We start from the raw sequence: 16815 nt of genomic DNA, 5'->3' as shown, positions 1-16815 counted from the left end.
TTTTCTTTTTAGTTATGAGATATTTTTTATTCAGTTTTGAATGTTATCTCTTGATTTTTTTTTAACAAGTTTTTCTTTGTTGACATTTTCCTTGAAGCAATATTTATCTGTGCTCTCATCTCGATTTGCCGTGTCGTGTTTCTTGAGCAAGCGTGTCTCATTTTATGGGTTAAGACAATTGTATCTTGCTTGACGATTAGTTGGGGTTGTGTCCTTTTATTTGGGCATAGAAACCATTGTGTGGTTTTGGTCCTTATTGTTGAGTGAGTGTGTTGTATTTGCAACTATCAGATCCGAGTTCGATAATAATACCGATCACTCAATTACTAGACGGGACCCGAAAAAACTCGAGATAAGCCGATCCAAACAAAATCTAAACTTTAATCTCAAATTCAAAACACAACCTCTGAAGAGGAATGCGCATGGACGAGACAGGAACAAGTATACTCTGAATTCACACCTCTCAACACGACCCCGGACAGTATACTCGCAGTCGCACGCAGTCTCTTTAAGGATCCACCTCCTCTAAAGAGGAATGTGCATGGACGAGACAGGAACAAGTACTACGAATTCCACCAAGACTAAGGACACTTCACTTTGGATGGTATAGTATGAAGAAGCAAATCGAGGCCCTAATTCGCGAAGGACAACTCAAGGACTTTGTACTGAAGTTAGTGGGCATGTCACAAGCCCTAATTCCATAACACAAGCAAAATGAAAAGGAAGACAACACGCTTGTCACCATCACCGACAAGACAAACCTAGGCCAAGGACGAACACCTAGAGCTACGATGAACGTAATGAGCACCATATTTGGTGGCCATGAGACTAGAGATACCGCGCGGCAAAGGAAACAATATGTGAAAGTAGGCTATGGAGGAGGCGTACCCAAGTACGTCAAATCTGACGCAACACTTCGAGGAGCTGCTTCAGACGCCATACGAGAAGATACGATTCACCAAGGAGGAAGCGTTACGCATTGCTCACCTGCGCAATGACGTTGTTGTTGTAGCCATAGTGGCCAATAACTTGGTAAGGCGAATCTTGGTTGACAATGGAAGCTCTGCCGACATACTGTACAAGGCCGCACTCGACAAGATGAACATGGAAGGAGTAACACACACGCCCACATGCACACCACTGTACGGGTTCACTAGAGAAAGATTCTACACTGAAGGCACAATCAGCTTACCTCTGACCTTTGGGACACTTGGAGCGTCCGAGATAACGCGCATGGTCCATTTCCTAATAGTAGACAAGCCTAGGTTCTACAATTCTATCATTGGGAGACACACGCTCAACGAACTACGAGCGATCACCTCCACTCACCATCTTTTGGTAAAGTTTCCGACCGATATAGGAATAAAAAAATATAGGGAGATAAGGCTCAGGCAAAGGAATGTCTCGTACATTAAACAATGCTTGCACGTTTGGCACACGCATCCCAAACCTTAGCTTAGGAAATACCCACCAAGGAAGAAGCGTTACGCGTGAGCCGATTGAGGCAATGTTGTAGCCGACACTACAAGAAATACGACATTTAGCGACGAAACTATTAGCGACGATTTAATCGTCGCTAATTAATCATCGCTAATCACCTTATTAGCAACGATATTTTCGTCGCTGATTATTTGGTGCCAAAAATATTAAAGTTTGGCGGCAAAGATAATTAACGACGACAGTATCGTCGCTAATTATTTTTTATCGTCGCTAAGTTCGCGGGAAAATCTTTAGCGACGAAAAAATCGTCGCTAAATAGTTGTGAATTCAGTTAGCGACGATAATATCGTCGCTAATAATTTAGAATTAATTTCGAATTTTAAAGAGGGAAAAATCCCTCCAATTTAATTAAAACGAAATCATTTAGCGACGATTTGATCGTCGCTAAATATTTAAATGTCGTCGCTATACATTTAGCGACGATAAAATCGTCGCTAAATGATTTCGAATTTTAACGAATTTTAAAGAGGGAAAAATCTCTCCAATTTAATTGAAACGAAATGATTTAGCGACGAGAATATCGTCGCTAAATATGTACGAAAACATTTAGCGACGAAGAAGTCGTCGCTAAATGCCTGGTTATGAACTGAAAACGTAAGTTCAATTAGCGACGAAATGTAAAGATTCAGCGACGATATTATCATCGGTAAATGTCTTTAAATACCAGATCGCGCGTTTCAGTTTTCCCCATTTCAGTTCACTCATTTCAACCTAAATCCCCAAATCAAAAACGGATTTTATCCCCTCCCCGTCCTCCGCCGTCGTTGTCCTCCGCCGCCGCTATCCTCCGCGCCTCCGCTGCTGTCCTCCGCCGATCATCTCCTCACGTCTCTCTCTCTCCTAACCGGTCTCTCTCTCTCCTCACAGTTTTCTCTCTCCGGCCGCGCGTCTGAAGCTGCGCCGTCCTCCGCCGGCTTTCTCTCTCCTCACGTATGTAAGTCGCTATCCCTCTCTCTCTCTCTCACTTTCACTGCTCTCTCTCTCCCTTTTCTGCTCTCTCTCTCTCTCTCCTCCGGTCCTCACGCCTCTCTCTCCCCATTTGCAGATCACCCGAGTCCCACCGCCATCCTCTGCCGTTCCGCCGACGACGCCGAAGTCCTTCAGTCTGCTATATATACAAGTATATATATATATATATATATATATATATAAATATTAATATTTACATAAATGTTTAAATTATGTATAAGTATAATTATTTATATATAGATAAATATAAATTTGGATTAGATATATAAATATATATATTATGAAATGAAATTTTGTTTGGATTAGTAAATTAGAAATTATTAAATTAAGAAATTTTGTTAGGATTAATTGAAATTAGAAATTTTGTTAGGATTAATTTTGTTAGAGTAAATTAGAAATTTTGTTAGGATTAATTGAAATTGTATTTAATTTTTGTTACAAATGAATAAATTAATTAGGTGGTTATGGATTTAAAAATGAATAAAAATGTTAAATTAATTAGTTGGTTATGGATTTAGAAATGAATAAAAATGTGAAATTAATTAGTTGGTTACGGATTTAAAAATGAATAACAATGTGAATTTAATTAGTTCGTTATGGATTATGTATTTTAATAATCGAACCACTGAGGTTCGATTTATTGTTAGTTTTAGGATGTTTCTATGCAGGTTTTAAAGTTAAAGGCTTGATGCCGGGTTGTTAAGTTTATAGGGGAGGTTCTGCCGAAATTTCGATAGGATCGTGAAATTATAAAATAAAATCCGAAAACTACTAAATTTTGAAATGTTCAATCTATAGGTAAAATGAGTTATCCAAATAGGAATTGGATAATCGAGGACCAACGCTTAAGCGTTGAGTTTGCGGCTGGCATGACAGAGTTCATGGCAATAGCCCGACAACACGTAAATGTCGAAGGACGAGTTAAGTGTCCATGCAAGAGGTGTAACAACGTGTTGATGCAAAAAGTTCCTAATATAGAGAATCATCTCTTTATCAGAGGATTTAAGAGGAATTACACGAGGTGGAACTTTCACGGGGAGGAAGAAGATGACGTAATGCAGTATCCGACGGATTACAGAGGAGGAGGCGGGATGTTTGATGTTGTACATGATATCTTAGATCACAACGACGTAGACGGTGACAATGACAGTATTGACCCGAATGCAGAATACCAGAGTGGACAGTTCGATGACCTTTTCAGCGACCTGAACACATAATTATGGCCGGGTTGTACGGAGTATTCGTCACTCTCCTTTGTTGTCACGTTGATGCATTTGAAAGTGATGAACAAGTGGACGAATAAGTCGTTTGATCAGCTACTGAAAGTACTGAAAAAGTCTCATCCGATAGGCAACACGATTCCAGAGTCACACTATGAAGCAAAGGCGAAATTGCGTCGATTTGGTATGGGTTACGAGTCGATTCACGTTTGCAAACACGATTGCGCGTTGTTTTGGAAGGACAACGCCAATCTAGACGAGTGTCCAGTTTGTAATGAGAGCCGGTGGCTGAAGAAAGACGATGGAAAAAAAGTAGCGCATAAAGTGTTGCGCTACTTTCCACTGAAAGATCGACTTAAGCGACTGTACGCGAGTCGGCACACAGCTCTAGAGATGCAGTGGCACGAGAATGAACGCATTAAGGAGGATGGTGTACTGCGACATCCTACAGACGGAGCAAGGTGGAAGGAGATCGATCGAAAATATCCCATGTTTGCGGCAGAACCGAGGAACGTCCGGCTTGGACTTGCCGCCGATGGTTTCAACCCATTTGGTGACATGAGTTTATCGTACAACCGCTGATTGATGAGCTGAAGGAATTGTGGGAAACCGGTGTTGTGTTGAGAGATGGTTCGACCGGTGAGCTATTCAGGTTGTTTTCCGTACTTCTATGGACGGTGAATGATTTTCCAGCGAGAAGCAGTTTGTCGGGATGGAGTGGTCAAGGGTACCTTGCTTGTCCGACATGTAACGACACACCATCTTTCAAGGCTCGAAACAAGATTGTTTACTGCGATCATCGTCGATTCTTGCCGTTGTTACACCCGATGAGGAAGAGCAAACTGTACAAGGTACGAAATGAGAAACGACCACCACCAGTGAGAAAATCAGCGAGCGACATACTTCGACAATTGCGATTAGTGGGAGATGCAACCCCGGGGAAGCACCCTGACTTCGGCGGGAAGAAACGAAAGCGCGATGCGAGTGAGCTGAATTGGACAAAGAAAAGTATTTTCTTCGAGTTGCCGTATTGGTCGAGTCTTACGCTGAAGCATAACCTCGATGTAATGCATATAGAAAAGAATGTATGCGACAATCTTCTGGGTACCTTGCTGAACATCGAGGGGAAGACGAAAGACACAGATAAGGCGCGGTTGACTTTGGCGGACTGGAACATAAGGCACGAGCTTCATTTGTACCAAGAAGGAGATAGATGGATGAAACCGCCTTCGTATACCAAGTGATAGCGGGGTATGTGTACTAAGTGAAAGAGTTCACGACTTCTACGGTCAAGTAGAAAACGTCATTGTCTTGACTTATCAGAACAATTATCGTGTCGTCTTATTTCAATGTCGTTGGTTCGGTGACCAAGATCCGAGGAAAAGGACACGCAACGACAATAAGTTGACAAGCGTGTATGTGGCAAAAGAATGGTACAAAGACGAGCCATTTATTTTGGCAACTCAGGCGAAACAATTTTTCTACTTGGAAGATAACTTGAATGGTCCTGATTGGCGAATCGTCGAAGAGTGTAATCATCGAAATGTGTGGGATCTTCCTGATATTGACCTCATTCTTGGTCAATCTTTGTCTTCAGTTCAGTTGTCAGTAGAACCGTCAGATTTAGATTCACTGTCGACGCGTCATCAGTCTGCGATACCAGAGCCCGTGAGCAACGAAGGAGTGAACTTGGAAAATATTGAAGAAGAAGAGTTTATCGATGACGAAGAAACTGAGGACAAAGATTTGATGGAAGAAGATGATTTATCAGACGACGATGATTGATAGTATATAACGTTTTTCATTTACTTACTAAATTAACTGATTTAAATCATTACGAATGCATAACTAAATAAATTTTGTTTTGAATTTCAGATGGCTGCGGCTACAGGAGCTGGAGGCAGCGGAGGCGGGGATGACTACTTAGCCCGTCTCCCAAATTATTGCGAGTCGGCGCCCGTACGCGATGGCGTCGAAGAAGAAGACGAGGATATCGAACCGGCCGTGCGTGGGCCGACGGTCGGGCTTCGATCTGAGCGTGCACGGCGTCCCGGGGTGAAGGAAGTCGTTATTTATAACGAGGAGTTTCAGTCGTTCTTGCAGCCAGAGCGAGAGATGGATCCGGATCTCGTGACGTTCGCGAACACGCTCGGGTTGCTCGTCCGAGACAAGATCTCACCTACGGTCCCAAGGTGGACGAATGCGAACGTGGGGCCGGCGAAGGAGGCCGAGATCCGAGCAGCGATTCGAGACAAGTACGACATTCGAGTCGATGGTGATGCAACCGGGAAAAAGAAGGCGATTGTCGATGCGGCAATCATTCGAGACGCGAAGACTCGTCTTCGCGATTGGAGGCATACCTTGCGGTCATGGTTCGACATCGACTACAAGAGCAGCGTACAGGTGGCGCGGTCGATGAAACCGAGGACCGTTAAGCTCGACACCGAATGGGAGACGCTGATACATCGATATACGAGCGATGAGTTTAAGGTAATCAAATCATTTACGTTAAATATGTGTTTACCCTTTTATTAAACGATTTGTTATTTACGTGTACGTTTACTTATATTACAGGCCATACAAGCGAAGAACAAGGCGAATCGCGCGAAGAAGAAGACGAAGACTCGACAGGGGACGATTGGGTTCTCGACCCACCGCATGAAGAACATAAGTTTTATGTTTATATGATACATCAAATCATTAAAATTATCTAACACTTGAAGTTTTGTTTACATGCAGAAGAGCGTCGAGACAGGCGCTTTCGAGAGCTTGTTTGCGAACTACAAGCGCCAACATCAGTCCGACAAGTCCGAATGGCTGACTCCTGAAGCCTCTGCACGTTATGTAAGTTTACATTTATTTTGTCTTATTTTTCGATTAATATATACTAACTAGTTAATTATATCAGGATTGACTGGTCGATAGGTTCAACACGTTGCGAGCGGAGGCTGAGCAACAAGGAGCGGACGTTGATATTTCCGTCCTAGAGCAGCAGGCGATCCGCGATATTATGGGTTCGCGGACTGATCACTTGACCGGCGTCGGACGTTTGGTGCCACAGGGAGCACGGATGGCGGCTGAAGTCACCGAAGTCTACGGTTCGGAGGCTGGGACGTCGCAACCAGGATATATCTCGCAAGAGGTGTTGACATCGACCCTCGCCGCGTTCGCAGAGGCAATACAGAGTCAAGTGCCCAGCCTCAACCTTAGCTCGTTCATGCCCCAATTTCCGCAGAGTTCGCAGCAGGCTCCGTCATCCCACAGCCAGCAGACTCCGACGGCCGGCGTCCACACTCCGACAGGCGGCCAGCAGAGGACTCCCGACGCTAGCCAGCAGACGACGCCCGGCGGACCAAGTCAGTCTACTGATCAGCACATCGTTCCGCCGTATCTTGCAGAGTTACAGCGCCAGCAGAAGAGCGTTTCACGTCGCGGAGGGGGAAAACGAGCAGTGAGACGACAAAGCAAACGTCGCGACTAGTGTTTTATTAGATATTTTGTGTATAATAGATTATTATTTACATATTTCTCGATAACCGAAAACGTACGTAACCGGATTTTACATATTTGTTGATTTGGATAATATAATTTGGTTTTTATTTGATTTTTCATTTTAGAATTTCATAAACAAAAAACCATAACAAAAAATTAATAATTAACGACGAAAAAAATTAAAAAATAAATAAATAAATAATAATTAGCGACGAAAAAGTCGTCGCTAATTATTAAAACACTGAAGGTATTAGCGACAACTTTTCCTTTGCTAATTCGCGCGGGAAATTTTCCCGCGTGAATTAGCGACAGAAAAGTCGTCGCTAATTATCTTTCACAAAATTAAAAAAAACTTTTCGTTACAACATTTAGGGACGAAATTATCGTCGCTAATCTCGTCGGTAAATATTTAGCGACGACTAAATCGTCGCTAAATATATTTAGGCATGGACATTTAGCGACGATAATAATCATCGCTAAAATCGTCGCTAAATACATTTAGCGACGATTAATGGGTTATTACCGACGAAAAAAATCGTCGGTAATTGTTATATTTGTTGTAGTGCGATTTCATTGCCGAGTTAACGTATGCGTGAGCCTGGAGGAAGACAATGGAGAAGGAGAAAAATGGAAACTGCTAGCGAAAAAGAGGAAGTCGAGGCCTGTAGGGCTCGTATGGAAGTTACATGTGGATGACGCTTCGAATTGTTAGTGGAATTTCGAATTCGAATTCTAATCTGCTCGACGGCTAAAAAAAAGTATCAAGTAACCTCAAAAAGCGTGCGGATCGAGGTATCAAGACAAGAAGCGTTTCTGATGCAAATATTCCAGTAAGTGAGGAGACATAGGTCAACTCATTACCAAGGGAATAACCCTGTTTATGTGTATTTTACGTGTTAGTAAACAAGAGCATGTGAAAGCTCTAAAATTAATACACTAATAAGATTAAGGCTTCCGCCACTTTTGTTTTAAAACGTAGTTCGGGTTTTTTCCGAGAAGGTTCAAACGTACATTGGTTAGAACCCAGCCTCTATTATGTGATATTGATATCCATTAGTTCTCTGCTTGACCCATTAGTATTGGGGAAACATGATATCATAAATTAACTCTCGAATTCAACTCGAGGGTAGAAGTACCAAGAGTCACGTCCCGAGTCTTCAACTTAAAATACTTAACAAGCATCAAAGGGAAATGATAGCCCATCAAAGCCCACGAAGGCTAAGGTCCATGCAAAAACGGCCCAAAAGTCCAAGCCCAAGCTCATGCACGAAGCGGAGCTCACTCACGCACCACACGATAAACGCACGGCACACGCCCTCTCCTCAAAGGAGCACCGCACGCTCCTAGAAAAAAGCAGGCGCACGCACGGCGCGCATAAGACATGGCGCGCCGCGCCATATACTAGTCGCAGCGCACCAGTGTGCGACCATACCGCGTGCTTCGTGATGTGCACATCCACTATTAATACCCTCCCTCGGAGAGGATCAGAGACACATTCATTCATCTTTAAGATTAGTCGCTCTCAGAGTTCTGAAACGCTCTTGGAGACTTTCTGCGCACGGTTTCCTCTGATCGAGCACTTAATCTCCTGCACACACTGCGCCCAGAATACTGTACTGAGAATCTCCCTCATCTCTAAGAGAAAACACACATTTTCTCTCGGGTCACTCAATTCTAGAGTCTTGAGACATCACCGAGTACTCCTCGACGCTCTATTTCCTCTATTGAGCATACCCTTCAGGCTCCGCGCCTCAAATAGCGTACACACACGCATTTTGAACTACGTTATGACTTGATCATGTTGTGCTCAAGCACGTAGGCAGCTAATAAGAAGGGCAGTCATACCCCTCATTCACCTCATTCTCTCTTCATAGAATGCCTCCGACCGGAGGAACAACAACTCGAGACTTTCGAGTTTCCACACTTGGCTCGGGTGCGGCCACTTGGTCCGGCCTTGGGTCGAACCACCCGAAACTTTAAATCGTTGTTCATTTTCGTGCGACAACACCTTTCGTGGTCTAGGACCTGCTTTTTTTTTTGTCGTGGGTTGATACCGATCAAGAATTTTTCCGTGACTGGCTTGGTACCTTGTTGATTCTAAATATTCTTTTTCCATTTCGTATTGATCCTTACCATGTTTCCAGGATTTCTTAATCCACGGTTCTTGGTCCATGGATTCTTTGCCTGATCGATGCGAGGGTTCTTTTTCGGGGATTACTACTGCAATTCGCAATGTGACCTTCTTCACTCAGAGTCTTCCCTCCAATTCCTTGTTGCAGGCTTCCAAGACTAGGAGATGCTCTTGCATTTCCTTGAACTGTTCAGCGAGGCTGGGTTGGGGGAGATACTCGCCAAGTTCCTCCGGCGTGAGTGGTAGAATGCGGTTATTTTGTTCGATCTGAGAATCAGAACCATCATCGGTATTGTTCTCGGTTTGAATTGATGAGCTAGCCATTGATCTTCAACGTTATCCCTTCCTTCTAGCGCCAAATTGTTGACAAGTAAAATTATAACAACAATAATCTTACGGAGTACGACTTTGTACCGAGAACGCAGTCCCAAGAACTCCAAGTAACTAGGCAAGACTTTCTCTAGGTATAGATTAATCTAGTAGAAGATAGTAAGGAAACGAGGGTGATAAACGATATGTGAAGCTTTGGGCCTATGTTCTGTGCCTCAAAAAATGAAGTGTCCTTCTCCAGCGAGCTACTCTTCTATTTATAGACATTTTGAATTGGGTACGTTGGGTGATCAGTCTCACGTCTTTGACAGTTATCAAATAACCGCTCCCAAAACGTGTGTAGTCAGTGGTTGCTCCTCGTATGCTCGACATAACCGTCGAAATGAGTGTTTTATTTTAATTTTAGATTATGTACACGTGTTTGCTTTCTTTTGACTAGTCTTTGACCTATCATCTTATCTTTTCTTCGAAGTTCTGCTTGATAGAGTTCATTCTTGACTTATGAACGGGTCATCCCTTAACCTTCAAGAGTTTTCGGAATTATTTGACTCGAATTCGATGTCAGATAACTTCTGTAACGTAGAGATATTTAATTATAATATATTTTAGAAAATGATGCGTCAAAATGCACATTTCATGTGAGATGCTCGTACAGATATGTAAAAGTATAAATCATGTTCCCAGACGCATTATAAAAAAAAAAAAAAAAAAAAAATTAAAAAAAAAATCATGTACCTTGACATGTTTAATGATTTCACCACTTGACTGGTTCATAATTTATATCCATATAAGTAATATAATACCTAGTCTTTTTTGCACAACATCCAAAAGAGCGACTAATTTATTACTTCTTCATCACCACAGTCGTAATAGCTACATATAGTAAAGTCAAACTATGCATATACAAACAGCTGTCATGTCACTATTTATGGTCTACAGGAGAAAATATGCCGACGTGGACTCGGCAAGGAAAGTTGCTTTTGAAGTCGTCAACGCGTCCACAACAGTGGAAATGAATTACTCACAAGTATTAAGTATTAACACCTAACTCCAAGGGCAGTTCCGTAACATGGTCTCTATATAAACAGCTACCAATTCTAAACTCAAACACCATAAACACAACGTAGACGAAAGAAAGAAAAGAAACACGGCAGCAATGGCGAGAGCTTTTTTCTTCAAAACATTGTTCTTCTTCTTCTACCGAATCCTGTTCAGGAAGATAAAAGGCTTGAGAAGAAACAAAAGCAACGTTCACAAGTTTCAGTCTCTCTCCCATAGACCCGACCTCACGGAATCAACCTTGGTGTTCAACGTGGAGAGAGCTTTGTTACGATCTTCAAACCTCTTTCCCTATTTCATGCTCGTCGCTTTCGAATCCGGGGGGATTTTCCGGTCCATCGCGCTCTTGACGGCGTACCCGATCCTCTGCTTTCTCGGCGAGGATTCCAAGCTGAGAGCCATGGTGGTGATTTGCTTCTTCGGGATGAAGAAGGACGGTTTCAGAGCCGGCTCGGCGGTGCTTCCGAAGTTCTTTCTTGAAGACGTGGGATCGGAGATCTTCGAGGTTCTTCGGCGGGGGAAGAAGAGGATCGCCGTGACGAATCTGCCCCTGGTTATGGTGGAGGGTTTCTTGAGAGACTACCTGGGCATTGAGGTTGTTGTGGGGAGAGAAATGAAGGTCTTTCATGGCTATTATATGGGACTCATGGAAGATCATATTTCCTCTTCTTCTTCTTTTATCTCCGCCGTCGATCATAGTTCATCTTCAGCCACTATTGGTGTAACGGATTTTCGAAGCCTTGGTGATCATCAATTATTGTTGTCTCTTTGCAAGGTATACCACTAATTAATTGTGTCTAATTAATCTTTTTAAATGATTAGTTAGTGCAACGTATACTATAACAAAGAAAAAGCATACTCTATGTTGCAACATAGTCAAGTGATTAGTGGTTGGCACTGATGATTTTAGGCATGATTTGAAATAATCATTTATACTCTCCCAAAATTTATTATTTTTATTTATATATATTGAAAAGAGACGACGTATGATGACTACTACTTATTTTGTATGTTACAAAAAAAAAAAAAAAACAAGACTTATTACATAATCCTATAAAAACAATTATATATCATATTTGTGTTTAAAAACCTTGTTGTCGATCGACCAATATATGATGTATGATGATATATGCTAATCATGTACCACAACTATAGGACATCTACTTGGTGAGCCGAGCGGAGAAGGCCACGTGGCACGCCCTGGCGAAGGATGAGTACCCGAAGCCGCTGATCTTCCACGACGGACGGCTGGCGATAAAGCCGACCCCGGCGGTGGCCCTTCAGCTCTTGGTGTGGGGCCCGGCGGCGGTGGTGTTGTCGGTGGTGAGGATCGCCCTCTCCCTCTCCCTCCCTTACTCCGTCTCCATCCCCATCCTGGCCTTCTCCGGGCTGCGCCTCTCCTCCGCCGGCGCCGGAGAGGATGCCGGGCGGCAGAGCAAGGCGGGGCTGCTGTACGTGTGCAACCACCGCACGCTGCTGGACCCGCTGTACCTGTGCTTCGCCCTGAAAAGGAACATGACGGCGCTGACGTACAGCCTGAGCCGCATGTCGGAGATCCTGGCCCCGATCCGGACGGTGCGGCTGAGGCGGGACCGGCGGCGGGACTCCGTGAAGATGGAGGAGCTTCTGTCGAAGGGGGACGTGGTGGTGTGCCCCGAGGGGACGACTTGCCGCGAGGCCTTTCTCCTGCGCTTCAGCCCCCTCTTCTCCGAGATCGCCGACGAGCTCGTCCCCGTGGCCGTCCACACCCGAGTCGGGATGTTCCACGGCACCACCGCCGGGGGCAACAAGTGCCTCGACCCCGTCTTCTTCCTCATGAACCCCACCGCCGAGTACACCGTCCGCTTCCTTCCCAGGATGTCCACGTGTCGCAATCTCCATGGGGGGTCCAGGTTCGACGTCGCAAACCGGGTCCAAGGGACGCTCGCCCAGGCTCTGGGCTACCACTGCACCTCGCTCACCCGGCGAGACAAGTACTTAGTTTTGGCCGGTAATGAAGGCATTGTCTCCACCGCCACCACCACGTAACTGTCTGTTACATTTCATTTCCTCTACAATTATTCTTTTGTATGATTTTTTAATTTGTTATTAGGGTTACTTACTATTCTGTGTGATACCCCATGCTCCTTTTGTTATGTAAGAGTAAAAAAAACAGAAAATTAGAAAAATATCCCATTTAAATTTTGGATATTGCTAAATAAGGTAATATGTATATATATGGTTTAGAAGGGTGATGTAGCTAAATAGTAAATTTAAATTTGTGAATTTATAAAATAGTCAAAAATTTATTTTTTAATGTGTTTTTAAATAAAAATTTGATCATAAAAGTAATTTTTTTTAAAAGCGATAAATTGTTTATAATAATCGTCAAAATGTTTAATTTTGACTGTTAAATAAATTTTGAAAACGTAAATTTGATTATTTTATTGAAAAATTGAAACTTTGAATTTTGTTAATTAATAAGTTTCAAACGAATATATTGAACTATTTTTCAGGTTTAGAATTAGATACATGCATGGGTCACGACACGTACGTCAGACGAAGATAGTTGGATTTTCCCTTTAGGTATGTTTAACAACATAACATGTTCAAGTTTTAATGTTCCATTCTGTTCGCTACAGATAATGTATATTATATTGTTTATCATATATGATTGAAATGGTCAAAATAAAAAATTACAAAGAGTTTTATTGACAATATACGCGCCATGCAGTAATAAACATTAAAGTGATACGAAGCAGAAAGTCAGACAGAGCTTTAAATTATGACAGCTACGTATTCGCGAGTCTATGTTCATCTTCTTATGATAGAACTAGTTTGAAAATTCTCTTTCTCTCTCTGTCCTTTTTGAAAATTCTCTCTCTCGGTATATAATTATTATGGCTCATATTTAATTCAATGAGAACCATATATATAATCTTTATGTGCCTAACTGCCTATGTGTTGCTTAATTTAGCGTTTAATTTGGATAATAGCATTCATATACTTCGTATAGACACACACACAGAAATATATACATATCTATATAAATATATCTTATTAGGTACTCAGAATAAACAACCAATAATTATCCTCTTCCAGATTTAACTTCACGTATTTATAGATTGTACATGTTGGACATTCTTGCTGGTTAATTAATACACGAGCTAGACAATTTTGATGTATATTATGTTTTTACTCATAATCATTTTTGTGTCCCATGCGTGTCTATTTTCAGACAGTTGTGTAGAACTTATTAGGTTAACCAAATAATTCAGATGGATTAGGATATATTATCTGCCACGTCCCAGTTGTGTGTGGCTTAGAAAACCGTGATATATATATATATATATATATATATATATATATATATATATATATATATATAATGATTATCAACAAAGGGAAACACTATTATAATAGCATGCATTTAATTGGTATAGATTTATGATATACTTGCATATATATCTCATGGTAGTTGTGGCCTTCATTTCGATTTTTTATTGTGAGTGGGTGCACATATACGTATTTGCTTGGCTGTCCTCTTCTCATTCTCCGCTTTTCTTCTTTCGCTTGCTGTTATGTTTTGGTTTTTGCGTTATAAATTCGATGGACACAGATGTTGAACGGATTATTTTAATAATATTTTATTATTACAGTAACCACGTACGGTAGTTTTGATGATAATATCAAAACCTGCTGCATGTCAGCTGAAACAAGCTGGGTGAATTAGTGGTATTTTAAACTAGGGTTTTAAAAAAATGGGAATAATTATTGGGTCTCCTAATGAAATCCATTGACACTAATAAAGCTAATAAGTCTAAAATTAATGAAATAGTAAAAATCACACATGCCATGTGGTCTAAAAAATTCCTGTCATTAAATTTACAAGGAAAGCTTTATCTATTTTACTAAATATTTAAACATCTGCTATTTTTTTAATGAGTTAATTACTTAGTTTCAAATAACTATTTTATATAATCTTTCAAAATAATTTTACAGCTAATAAGAAACAATATTAAGTATATATATACGGCCATATTATTTGAGTTTTATGTGTAATTAATTAGTAGTATATATAGCACTGGTAGATCTTATATATATAGTGTACATACTGGAGATTTAGATTGGACATACTGGAGATGCTTTAAGTAGCTCAATCCATTCATCTCTTTTTAAATACTACCTCAAGCATCATTTAAGGAAAAAAAAAAAAAAACATTGGCCTTACTAAACAACATCACACTATTGATCTACAAATATTCTAGCACTTTAATTTACTTAAAAATTTAATAACTCATTAAAATAAACTATGAGAACCATAAGGCAAAGTCATTACAGGGAGAAAGCACAATAATTTTTTTAAAAATTTAATCATCAAATAAGGAATCAATAAGAAAGCACTATATATGAATGGTAAATTAAATTAACTATTCAAATAATTAAATTTACTATCAGATGAACTACGAAAATCGAAAGCAAAATTTGTGACCAAATGTGTTGGTAAGAGAACGAATCTACCAAACCAAAAAAAAAAAAAATCATTTAAGCGACAAATCCAAAAACAACAATAACAACAACAACAAAACTTATATCTGAATAGTATATTAAATTTACTAGATTGGTAGTTTTAATTAACTTGAAAATCTTCAGATGAAATTTAAGAACCAGAAGGCGAAACCATGAGAGAGAGAGAGAAACAAATTTTGTAATAAAAAACTTGCAAAAGAATTTTTTAATGCAATCATCAACTACATCAAATAGAGGAAAGAAAAAAAAAACTCTTTGAATGGTAAATTATTTTACTATCCTTGTAATTTTAATTTACCAAAAAAAACCTATCAAATTTTCAGACTTATGAGAATTGAAAGCTGAATCTATGAGAATCCATAACATAATTATTCAAATTGATCATGTAATGAAACTGCAAAAGAAAGATTTCATTTGAATAACATGAACAAAAATAAATAAGGGATTTGATAGTAGAACAAAAAAAAAAGAAAAAAAATAATTCAAAAATGACTCCGACGATTAAGTAATCGAAAGGAGAAAAAAATGAAATTTCGGTCACTAAAGTTGTTTTTCTCTGTACTGAAAGGAGAAAAAAATAGAGTTAAATAACATTAGTATAATCACTGTATATGTATAAAAATTAGACTATATATTTAGAGATTTGTAACTATCTAGGCCATTTTAAACATGTAATTTTGGATCTAACATACGTTTGACAATTTTTAGGGATATAGCCAAATAGCTTATGTGGCAATAATTAAGATCTGATCTGCCCTTATTTATTAACAAATTCGTCTCTTTATCTCTCCTATTTTTTTCCAAATAATTTTTTTTGCATCAAAACTTCAAAAATCCGTATCTTTCTCATACGAAATTAAGTGATTTCAGATCCTACAAATTCATGGCGTCGAGATCTTCAAAAATAGACCCATTAGGTTTGATGAAAAATTATGCATCATATTTACGTTTCCATTTATTTTTTTGATAATTTCAAAAAAATTCAGTTAGTTCCATATTTAAGGTAGTAACGTGATTTTTCTACATCTATGATATTAAACATGATTTTTCATCAAATACAATGGATCTATTTTTGAAGATCTCGGCGTCACGAATCCGTAGGATTTGGAATCACTCAATTTCGAGTTCATATGAGATAGATATGATTTTTTGAAGTTTTTAAGTAAAAAAGTGTAGGAAAAAAGTAGGAGAGAGAAAATTACGAATCTGTTAATAAATAAGGGTAAAGCAGACCTTAATTATTGACACATAAACCTGTTGTCTATTTCCCTAAAAGTACACATAAACCTGTTGGCTATTTCCCTAAAAATTGTGAAACGTAGGCTAAAAACAAATGTTTTATTTTGACTATTTTGCTACACTGCCCATATATTTATTTAACTAAAACATGTGCAAATATTTTAAGAGAGGATAGAAAATTAGCTAAATAACATAGACTCTTCTGTCATCCTCTGCCTGTAGGCTTTTCCTGTCTTGAATATCAAATCTTATTCTCTTGATTTTCATAACACTATATACACAGTGATGCAATATGCAATATATCTGGCAATTGTGAAGAGAGTGTTGTCATTTTTGGTGGTTGACCTATCAGTAATTTGTACCCGC

At 40.0% G+C, this 16815-nt stretch overlaps 1 protein-coding gene across 2 annotated transcripts; it reads left to right on the top strand.

Annotated features, from left to right (window-relative positions):
• The first annotated feature begins 10757 nt into the window (after positions 1–10757).
• Positions 10758–13959, top strand: LOC149390032 (putative glycerol-3-phosphate acyltransferase 3). 2 transcript variants are annotated; one of them, XM_089621497.1, is made up of 3 exons: positions 10758–11476; positions 11857–12768; positions 13197–13959. In XM_089621497.1, exons 1-2 carry the CDS (start codon positions 10799–10801, stop codon positions 12727–12729), a joined length of 1551 nt encoding a protein of 516 aa, XP_089477623.1. In that variant the 5' UTR covers positions 10758–10798; the 3' UTR covers positions 12730–12768; positions 13197–13959. The 2 variants fall into 2 exon arrangements, with proteins under 2 accessions (XP_089477623.1, XP_089477622.1); XM_089621496.1 differs by lacking the exon at positions 13197–13959 and having other exon boundaries at positions 11857–12997.
• The last annotated feature ends 2856 nt before the right edge of the window (positions 13960–16815 follow it).

The sequence above is a fragment of the Urtica dioica genome, chromosome 8, assembly GCF_054948205.1.
Source record: "Urtica dioica subsp. dioica isolate 48M chromosome 8, U.dioica_male_clone48M_v1_H2, whole genome shotgun sequence".
NCBI lineage: Eukaryota > Viridiplantae > Streptophyta > Magnoliopsida > Rosales > Urticaceae > Urtica > Urtica dioica.
The sequence above is the reverse complement of the archived record's forward strand: the minus strand, read 5'-3'. Positions and strand labels throughout refer to the sequence as shown.

Bases quoted from the DNA above. Each gene is read 5' to 3' on its own strand.
- LOC149390032 (XM_089621497.1), top strand. From the start codon at position 10,799: ATGGCGAGAGCTTTTTTCTTCAAAACATTGTTCTTCTTCTTCTACCGA. The intron at 11,477-11,856 runs GTATACCACTAA...CCACAACTATAG, and splicing joins TATTGTTGTCTCTTTGCAAG to GACATCTACTTGGTGAGCCG.